This window comes from Athene noctua, chromosome 27 (genome assembly GCF_965140245.1).
Source record: "Athene noctua chromosome 27, bAthNoc1.hap1.1, whole genome shotgun sequence".
NCBI classification, from domain to species: Eukaryota; Metazoa; Chordata; class Aves; order Strigiformes; family Strigidae; genus Athene; species Athene noctua.
The window spans coordinates 3,861,092-3,872,167 of NC_134063.1; the positions used below are offsets into that span (position 1 = coordinate 3,861,092).

At 47.2% G+C, this 11,076-nt stretch overlaps 1 protein-coding gene across 1 annotated transcript; it reads right to left on the bottom strand.

The window, feature by feature from the left end:
• Positions 1-9,173: 9,173 nt before the first annotated feature.
• Positions 9,174-10,070, bottom strand: NFILZ (NFIL3 like basic leucine zipper). The gene has a single exon (XM_074927696.1). It carries the CDS (start codon positions 10,068-10,070, stop codon positions 9,174-9,176), a length of 897 nt encoding a protein of 298 aa, XP_074783797.1.
• Positions 10,071-11,076: the final 1,006 nt, after the last annotated feature.

The following is an 11,076-nucleotide window of genomic DNA, read 5'->3' on the forward strand; positions in this document are numbered from 1 at the left end:
CATCACAACTGCAAAGACTTTTAATGTCTGAAAAAAATATAAAAATAAGAATCAGGCAAGCTTTATTCATCCTAGAGTGTTGCTATTTGAGTAGTCTGTTTGAGGTCAAGGAGTTGTCAAACCTCCCCAGTTCCCTCTGATGTTTTAGCACATTTATCAAGTATGAGTAATGCTACATGCGAGAAATGAAAGATTGTGGTCTTCAGAAGAACTGATATCAGAAAGACAGGTTAAAGATGAATAGCTTAGTGCATTCACACTTTTTCAGTTGCGTTTACTACATCATATTTACAGGCTAATGTAAGGGTTTATACTTTCTTTTTCTCCTTTTTTTTTTTTTTTTTTTTTTTCTGCATAGTTGAACATGAATTTAAAAGGCCGAGTATCTGATCAGAGAAAGATAGAAGCTGGAAGGCAACTACATGAATACTGACTCCCACGCACCCAAGATACCTCTAATAATCACTTCATCTTAACACACTGCTGAGCATTATTGCATATAGACAGGGATATTTGGTGACATTAGGAATTTAGACAGCAGCTCCCCGTTGGGGAGCTGGATTGCATAACCAGCTTTATCCTTTTGCAAGCCACAGGATAAAGCTCTGGTTAAGGTGATACAGGAGGCTGAAGATTGCCCCAAATGATGGCGAGTGGGTATCTCAAGACCGTTTCTCCCACTGGATTTCAGCCTGACATTGCTGTGCAAGGATGGACAGACCTCACAGACATATTAAAGTTTATCATCCCAAATTAGGCCAAGAAGCCCATGGTCATGCACATCTGCACCATAGGACTTAGTCCCTTGGAAGCCCAAGATGACAGGCACGGTGTTGTGCAACTTAATGGGCTCCAAACCATTACTGAGGCTCTGATCATCAGTTTCTGTCTATTCCTAGTAACAGGAGTGCAGGTGGGCATTAAAAATCTGCATTTTTCTTGGTGGTACTTCATAAACAATCTCTAATACCCTTCCTTTTAAACTCAGCTTTTCAAAACACTTTTCCATGGTTGCACCGATGGTGCACAAACAACAATGGGGTAGTTGAGCTTGGAGGAGAACGGGGACCAGTTTGCACACTTAGTAAGATGTGCAAAGCACGGTGAGGGGATTTACACACAGGCCTGTCTGCCAGGAGTGCAGAGACAGAGTGCTGCAGGAAAGTGTGTAAAGAAGGCACCTGGATATGAAGATAAGGGCAAGGTTTAGCAGAAAAGAAATAGGGGTGCAGTTCAGGCAGCTCAGAGCATGGCAGGCAGATCATGTGAGGAGCAGCTCTTGTGGGGCTGATAAGGCCAGCAGGAGATAAGGGGCAGAAATGCTCTTGCTGCCTGCAGTCACTCAGTCTAGCCCCACCCGATCTCTCAGCTTAAGAAACAAAACCAGCCCTAACTCCAGTGTCCAGAACTTGCACCTCACCTCAAGGGTCAGAGCATCACTATGAACGCAGAGAAACGATGTCACGTACTCCTTCCCCTGCTCTTGCCCAGCTGACTGCTGCTAACCTGGATGCCAGCACCTTCCCACCGCAGACACCCCCCCAGGCACCAGGCATCATCCCCTGACTGGCATCTGTAAAGAAAGCGAGCCCTCCGCCCTCCAAGGATTGCAACCAGCTACACTCGAGCAAGCTGGAGTTGCAGGCACTGACACTACCAAGGTCACCTGGGATTTCTGATGGTGGAAATGCCGACCAGAAACACGATGATTATTTTCTTTTCCACAAAAAGTCAAACCCGCTTATCTAGAAGTAACCTTCTAGGATTGACACAAGATTAAATTAGAAGAATCCTATAGGCTGGGAATGGGGAATTCAGTTTGAGTCAGTCTTAGCTGCCCATGGCAGTACCTGGTCTCCTGAGTGGGGGACACGATGCAGTGCAGGGAGCAGTTCATTTCGATTAACACTGCTAGTTTTGTATGGTTTGGAATTTTACCTTCTGATTATTTTATAATGATGAAAATATATTCAAGCTTAAATTTAAAATAGATTTGTGAAATGGCATTGCCCTTACACGCAGGTACACCCAGGGGCTGTGCAGTCTATCAGGCAGCAGGGTACTCCGAATGCAGCATCTATTTCCAGAAGTCGTTGCTAACTTTTCCTACATCAGTAATGATTCAGTTCTGGGCTTTAGCCTAAGCTAAAGGTCATCATTAACTCATGCTTTTAAGGGAAGAATCTGTAGTCATCTCTCCACCTGACATTACAAAGGTGTGAAAAATAGTGTCTGAAATGTGTGAGCTTTTGTGGGGTTTTTTGGAGTGTGCAATGTCTGGCAGCAGAGAAGTTTTCTTTTCAGAGGCACAGGGATGAAGAAGCATTTGGATCAGCCTTCAGCTCCATCCAGCCTTGCAGCTTGTCTCCAAAGCTGGTGGATGCTTAGCAAAAATGAGAGCAGTGGCAGCATCGCCCGCCCTCCTGGCTCCCCTGGCTGCACTTCAGACACGGCCTCAGCCACACTCTCCCCACCACTCGGTGTCCAATTGCTTCTGACTGACTAATCCTCCCCGAAATTATTTCATTGCTTTTTGACCTCATTTATATCCACAACATCCTGTGATAACAAGTTGCATAGTTTAGCCATGTGCTGCATGAAAAAAATACTTCCTTTGGCTTTTTTTTAAAGCCTCTGCCCACTTTCACTTGGTGCCAGATCATTCTGCATTACGGAAACCAGTGATAAATTATTCCCTGTTAAAAATCTGCAGGTGTCCCATGATGGGTATTTAGATACCTGTGACATGCCCCTCTCAGATACCTTCTGCCAACTCAAAATCCCCGGCTCCCTACCAGAGCCGTTCTGCATCTCCACTCGCTGTCTTTGCCCTCTCTTGGAGGCAGGAGGAGCACAATGGCCAACGGCACTGAAGATGTCACGTGGCAAAGCTGTCGTGGAGGGTGCTAGTTGTTACGTACCAGTTACCACCTGATCTGTTAAGGCTGTGGCTTTCTCCCTAGTGCATCAATTCGTATTTATCATCATTGAACTGCCCCTGCATTATCCTCTGCCGTCTCTGAGCCTGGTGAGATCTTCCCCAACTTGTCACGGTCATTTTCAGCTTTTGCCAGCCTGTATAACTTTATAATGCCAGAATCTTTTTCATTTCACTGTTTCCTGCTTTTTCTCAGCCACTTACTAAACTAACACCTAAGCTGTATTTCCTGGAATCTCTTTGGGGCTTTTGAGAACTTTCCATTATGATCAGCAAAATTGTCACCTGAAAAATTTTGTAGCAAAATTGCTATTTTTCTTAATTTGAGAAAAACATGTTGATTGTAAAGGCTGGAGGTGTGCAGAGGAGGAAAGCCTGCTTTAAAAATGCACACTGAAATAACATCAGGAGTCAGAAAACCAAATTCACCTGTGACCGACTGTCCTGGTTTCAGCTGGGATAGGGTGAATTTTCTTTCTGGTAGCTGGTACAGTGCTGTGATTTGGATTTACTATGAGAATAATGCTGATAACATGCTGATGGTTTTAGTTGTTGCTAAGTAGTGTTTGCACTAAGTCAAGGATTATTCAGTTTCTCATGCCCTGTCAGTGAGAAGGCTTGAGGGGCACAAGAAGCTGGGAGGGAGCACAGCCAGGAGAGCTGATGCAAACTGGCCAGGGAATATTCCATACCATATGATGTCATGCCCAGTATATAAACTGGAGGGAGCTGGCCAGGAGGGGTGGATCACTGCTCGGGGACTGGCTGAACATCAGTCAGAGGGTGGTGAGCAATTGTATTGGGCATCAGTCCTCTTTCTTGGGGTTTATTTGATTTTTTGTTATCTTCCTTTTCATTACTATTATTACATATATAATTTTTTAATTATTTCAATTATTAAACTGCTCTTATCTCAACCCACAAGTTTTACTTGGTTCCAGTTCTCTCCATCCCATCGGGGCAGGGAGGAGGAGCGAGCAAGCAGCTGTGGGGTGCTCAGCTGTTGGCCGGGGTTAAACCAGACACTGCATTAAGCTCTGAACACAAGTGTCCTGAAATGTTTAAATGCTGCACCACGCTTCCCTTCCACTGTGAGGAGGAGAATGCCATGGTCCCTGGCTCCCTCTCCTTTCCCTTTCCAGCCCTCAGCACCCCAAGTTCCCAGCTGTGGGGGAGCGCTGGTCCCGGTGGAGTGAGAGGATGCTCCTCTCTGCTCCAGCTGCCCGCCCAGGCTGTTTCCCTTCTCTTGGGAAGCAGTTTTGAATCCCTGCGGCCAGAGAAGGGAATCGAAGCGAAGTCTCTCATTTCCTGGGGAAGTGCTGAAACCGCTAGCCCCTATGCAAAGCAAAAGGCTGATATTTCTATAGTATTTCTTCCTCTGCTGGTTGTGCTTTCGAATGAATGTGGTGGTGGCTGTGCTTCAAGGTACCTGGGCTGGCCACGTGCACCAGGACTCGCTCACTGCAGAAGATCTGTGCTGGGACTGTGTGCCTGACCCCAGAGAAGGAGCGGGGAGAGCTACGGCAGGGGCTGGGCTCAGCTCCCGGGAGGTATCAGGCTCTCTGTGCACAGGTGATGCTCTCAGGCTCAGGCACAGATGCAGGTGCCAAAGGAGAAACCCCACAGCTCAGCCCTGTTCCCACCCCGAAAAGCTGCCAGGGACTCAGTATTGATGTGAAAACCATTGTGCACAGAGGTGTGGAGTGACCACGGGCAGGGGGCTGTTCACCTGTCAGCTGTCACAGCGAGAAAAACTACATTCGTCATTTTATAAATAAAGCCTGAGGGAGCTGCAAAACAGTGGAAGTGTGCAGTGCAGAGCCAGATTGAACGGCTTCGGCCTTCAAATATCCAGCCCCTTGTAATTTCTAAATTTCACCTCTGCCCTAAAATAAACATCACCGAGTGGTACTGGTAAACACAGGCCTGTATTTGCCAGTGTAAATAATGATGATATTAAATCTTTGGCATTGGTTTACATGTTTAAACATGGGTTGAATCAACAGTATAATCTTAAATGCCAGTTGGTACTGAATTAGGCTGTTGCTTTTGACCTTTCCATTCTTGTAGACAGATAAAAAAATACCAGAATTGGTTTCCAAAGAGATACAGGCAAGAAATACCTTCCTTGCCTCCCCCTCTTAGGACACACACATAGTTTTTGTGTTATGTCACACTCACCCTGGTAATTAAACAGCTTGAAAACTACCTGAGATTACTTCGGAACAAAGACTAGTTGATGAATTAAGTTCTAAGCGTGAGCAGGAGCAGAAACAGGTCAGCTCCCTTCTAGACAAGCCTTGCAGCTGTAGAGCCTGGCTGATGGTTGGACTTGATGATCCCAAGGGTCTTTTCCAACCTGAATGATTCTGTGATTCTGTGAGTCTATAATCTGAAACAATTAGTATAATAATGATTCTTATTTGAAGATGTTATTATGTGCATCTTGGGGATGGGGTAATTGATAGAGATGGCTAGATCTCCCCTGTGTACTGGTGGGAAACTCTCAAGGACAAGGCAGAAAAGGAGAAATGCAAGTGTGGAGGGAGAGGAAACACCCTCCCCATCTCCTCCAGGTGAGTGGACCCCAGGAGAGGAAATGCAAAACCTGAAGGAAGAGACGTAATGGCAAAGGGGTTGTAAAGAAGGTGTGAGATGAGCCAAGTGTGGGGCCAGGGCTGGCTTACTTTGCACATTTTCATGCTCTCCTACCGCTTTTCCTGCTGCTGTTGCACCCTTCTGCTCCTTCCGTGGGGGCACAGCAGCTTACACCACCATGAACCCTGGCTTCAGGTTTGGCCCTTGGTTTGCGCAGCAGCAGGGGCACAACAAACAGGAAGCATTATTCATCTCTACATCACTGTCAGATGAACCCTGCCTGCTCCCCACGAAAAGTCACCTTTGGGCACCCGCAAGTTTGAACCTCTCAGGGTCATCTCGCCCTGCGCCCCAGGCAGCAGGGCTGGGAGGGAAGGCAGGTCTGAGGGGCTGCCTTCCTCCTGCAAGCACTGAACCCATCCTGCATAACAGGGGTAGCTGGGCTGCCCCCAGCGCTGCTGCCTGCACCCCACATTGCTCACTCACAGCCACCCGCTGCACCCTGAAATGGCCGCAGGCGCATGGAGCCCGAGAAGGGCCCTGCAGAGCGGTGAGAAAAGCTGGTCCAGCAGTGATTGGGAATGGCAGGAATAGGAGGGAGGCAGTTTCTTCTAGCAAAATAATTTCTAAGCCGCCTTCTTGCTGTGGGCTGTCCCTACCTGTTCTGTGAGGGGAACAGAGGACAGAGGGAACAGGACAGGAAATCGAACCACTTGTGGTTTCTTTTCATCTGAAAGCATCATTGTGTCAAGTTTCACACCTGAAGAGCATTGCAGCACTCTGGTTTCCCTTCGTGCCCGTGAGTACAGTACAACTGCCCCCCTTGAACTGCAGCCCGGGGGCTCCAGCTTGGCCTCAGCAGCTGCGAGCGTGAAGGTCTGACCATTTCTCTGCACAGATCTCAGCACAAAAGTGCAGGAGACGGACAGTCAGTGGGGCCGACCCTTGCTGGGAATCACTATAAATGGTGGTGAGCTGCGTGCGAACCCCACCACACCAGCCCCTCTGCCAGCACGCCGGCGGTGCGGTAGCTGCAGGAGGACTCCACGGTGGAGATGAGAACACAGACACAGACACGGGAAAACACATTTATGGACAGAGGAATCAGGAAGGTATGTGCCTCACAGCCTGCTTGATCTGTACCCTTCATCACAGCTACCTGTGCTCCTGCTGAGCAGCACATCTCTCCAAAGCATATATCTACCACGCTGGCTGTTCCCCAGGAGGAAAGCTCGGTGCAGATACAGTCCCAACAGACAGGCCAATACACCTTTTACAGCTTCAGGAAACAGTTTTATTAGGCACAACACGTTGATAAACCACCACGGTTCAGATGACCCTATGTACAGCTCACATTAAGGGCCCTCTTTTCCCAGTTTGAGGGATTATTACATGCCATGTCAGGTAGTTTGTCCCTTTACATGGTCTTGTTGGTGGTGCATTTCTTTATTAGCTATAAAATGATTTCTAGAAAAAATACTATTGACAGTTGTCCTTATTCTCCAGAGCCTGAAATTTTAGTGAGAACAGTGTAATACAAAAAGGAACACAAGGGAATACATCTCTGAGAACTGTCTTTGGCTTGTAAACTGAGGTGACTGAGGAACAGTATAAAGCAGGCTTTGGAGACCTCCCTGAGGCTCAGCGGGCTTCCAGCTCGACGCAGCTGTAGCTGAAGCTGTCTCCTGCCTTACACTAATCCCTGAGCTACGTGGTTGGATGGGTTAAAGTTCTCCAGCCGTATCGCACCTACTCCACACACACTGCCATGGCTGCTGTGCAGACTGCCCCAAAGGCTAAGCAGTCAGAAGGCAGGAGGATGGACAGGGAAAGGGTCCCAGCAGATACCCCAAAGGATATGTGCACTGTGTGCAGCGTTTGTACAGGTAAAAGGGAGCAAAATGCTTTTAAAGGGGAAAGAGAGGAAATGCATTAGATAAAATGAAACAAAGTTTGGAGATCTGGAAAAGAGCAGTCTCCTGAGACAGAGGATGTGGGGATGATGCTAGAAATTACTTAGCCCAGACACTCCTTGAATGCTTGGGAATGAAGCAGAAGTGTCACATGAGAACCAAGTAACAGCTTGCCCAGCCTGAGAGCAGATTTTCAACAACGATGATTTGCTGGAGCTTCCCAACACATCTCACTGTGCACGTTTGGGTGTGTGGCAGCATTTCCCACAGCCCAGCTGGCACGGGGGACACCTCGGGACGGGAGCTGGTGAGGGTGTATCCATAAAGGGGACACACCTGCGGAACGTGTCGGCCATCTCCCTCCCTGCCCTGGGCATGGTACGTTTCTATGTGTCCTCCCTCCTTCACAGAGGGATGGCAATCAGTGCCTCCATGTCCAGGAGATCTCTGAAACAGCAATGTGGCCTTTACTGGTTTTGCAGAGTCCAGCCCCTTCTGTTCCACATCTGCAGCTCATCCAGTGGTACTGCACACTCTGACAGCAGGGACCCAAAAGGCTAAAGTTATGAATATTACATTCCTCTATTATTTCTGAGTGCTGCAAATACGCCAGGCACTGAAACTCAAGAAAAACCTTCAGTGCTAAGTCTCCAGCTCAGTCTCTCCAGCTTGCACAGTATGGTAAATATAAATAATCGATGAGTACATCCAGTGTGAGTCCAGTATTGGGCCAGTTGAGATTGACTTTGATTAATATAAGCAGCCAGATGTTAACTGGATTGCTCACTTGCATTTAAAGCTGATAAAATAATTCTAAAATCATGAAAAAAGTCTAAAATGTTGAAATGCTTTCTACTCAATTAACAATTTTGGAATAAATTGTCTTTTTGCTCATTTTTTAAAAAATTTTATAAGTAATTCATTACAAAAAAAAGGGAAATGGTTCAGCCAACTCAGCTAAAGGTGAGACAACGCTTTATAGAGGCAATTTCCAAATACAGAAATATCTTTTCTGAAAATCCCTTATTTAAAAAGAAGGAAGCAAAACTAAAATATATTTTGCATTTCAATAAACCCCAAATATTTAGTCCTCCAAAATAATTGCTGCAAAGATAGATGAAAATATCTTCTGTGTCTGGTCAAAGAGTAAAAGAGTTCATTCTCTCTGAAGATAAATTATGATAAACTGGGAATAAAATGGAATAGGTTCTGCTCTCATTTCAAGCCAGCGTAAATCCACTGCCTTTTAATCACTATCCCTTTTTCTTGCTCCAGACAGCTGAGGGGTCTGAAACTGTTTCCTTCAATAGCTTCCCATGTCAAGCAATTAAGCCTTCAGGCACATTCATGAGGATGAAGGCGATGGTGAAGCAAAGGTAGTTTAAAATGGCTGCCTCCCCAAGCAGCCATAGTTGTGTTACATGGTGTGGGCACCATCTCCACTCTTTTAGCCTCTTCCTGACTGTGGTCCCTTCACACCTCAAATTTTAGCTTGTGACCACAGGGTCTGACAAGTCTCACGCAGCAAGATGAACGTCATGGCCAGCTGCAGTTGTGCAGTAGTGATGCAGCCCAGCCCTATGAACTTATAATTTATGCAAAGCACGGAAAATGACTTCCTTCTTTGAAGGATAAGACATTTCCCTTCCACCCCCTCCTTCCAAACCCTTCATGCCTTTGGAAGGCCTTGTGCTGGCCGCAGAGCAGGCCCTTCCTCTGCTACCTCAGTGGGAGTCCAGGCCACTCTCTTCCAAGCTGCTGAGGGCTTTGGTCTTAATCCGGAGCTTGTGAGGTAGGGCAGCGTAGTTTCGGCCCTTCAAAGGATCTTCTGAAGGGCAGGGCAGGCTGCATGGCGGTAGAGAAGTTTTGGGCACTTCTTGCTCATCATCTTCATCTGAGACAGTTGTGCTGCTTTCTTTGCTCACCTTGGCGGGACTGGGGGAAGGGCACAAGAAGCAGGCACTGCCTGAGAAAGGCAAATGGAAAGCGTATTTGTCTGGGCAGTGGTAATTGAGGAATGGAGAGCACGCTGTGGATCTGAAGGATGCATCAAGCCTTTTTGGGTGTTGAAGGCCAGGTGTGTCCATGGGAGCTGGCTTTGAGTCACAGCCAAGGATGTTTCTGGATGGATCAAAGGTTTTGCAGGAAAAGTCAGCTGGGTCCAGCACCTTGGGCACAAAGCTCTTCGTTGTGAAGAAGCAGGACTCCCCTGCAAAGGGGTCTGTTTCGAGGAGGGGGGAGGCTGCTCTGTGCCCTCTGAAATAAACTCCCAGGAAGTCCTGGAGGGAGTGGCCCTGGTAGGTGCTGGTGTCTGGGCTGATGAGCCCAAAGCGCAGCTTCAGGGACAGCAGCTCTGTCCTGAGGATGGCATTCTCCTCGCTGAGAGCAGCCAGCTGGCTCTCCATGGCGAAGTCATTGAGGCGCCTCTTCTCCCGTGAGCGCTTGGCCGCCTCGTTGTTCTTGCGTCTCTTCTCCCAGTACATGTTGTCCTTCTTCTCATCCGGCATGAACTCCCGCTTGCGCCGGGAGGGACCGCTCACCCTGCTGTGGAGGAGCTTAGCCTTGCTCTGCTGAAGCGCAAGATCACTGATGGTGCTTAGCGGGGCCATGAAGTTTTCCATAGTCGTGAACACAGCCGAGGTTCTGCCACGAGAACACAAAACTAGTACTATTAAAGGTGCTATTAATTAATACCAATGAATAAATTAATATAGCCATGTGATTGTTTCATCTCTGTTGCAGTCATACCAGGAGGACTGAGGACAGCCCCCATACACGCATGTAACCTGGGGACAGCTTCCCACACTTATTTCTGTTACTTTGGAGACAGGTTTTCAAAATACTGTCAGCACATCAATGCCCTTGCCTCTCACCCGTGTCTGCAAAATCCATCATGGGGGACCCATAAAACATGTGTGATTGAGCAGAGTTAAAAAGGACATATTTTGCCCACTCAGTGAACAATTACAAACACTTTACCTGACTGACTTCAATAGGGATAATAGAAATTGCTCTCACATACTACTTATCTCCCACTAATCTCAAACTGCCTTACAGAGGAAGTAAGACTCATTGCCCGTGTTCCACAGATAAGCAAGGCACAGGGAGAAGAACTGATTTACCTCAGTCACATACCTTAGTTAGCAGCTAAAGCAGGATTACAAATCCACTGCATATAGTCAGTCCCTTTTTTTCCCCAAAACCCACTCTGGAAAGCTGGATTTTATGATGTCTGTGATTTTGATAGATCTGTAAGCAAATGTGGATGAACACTATGAAAATGCCATCTAGGAACTTGAAGTACTTGCACAGCAGGTGCTGAGCAGCAGTATGGCACCAAGTGTTGGCACAGAAGTGTCCGTCTGAAGCCAATGACCGTGGTAAGTTCCTGGTTATGGGAAGAAGCTAGCAGAGAAAACCAATGATACAGTCTAAGTTGTGAATTAAATTAACAAGAGATCACACTCCAGACATCCCCATCTAAGCTACAAGCTTCCTGTAACCTGGCAATCTTCCAGGAAAACCACATCAACCATCCTGCCTCTGGGCAGTCTGGGAGGGATTGTGCTGATCCAGTGTGAGAGTCTGGAAGTAGGCACCTGCATGTGGTCACCTCAGACACCCTCT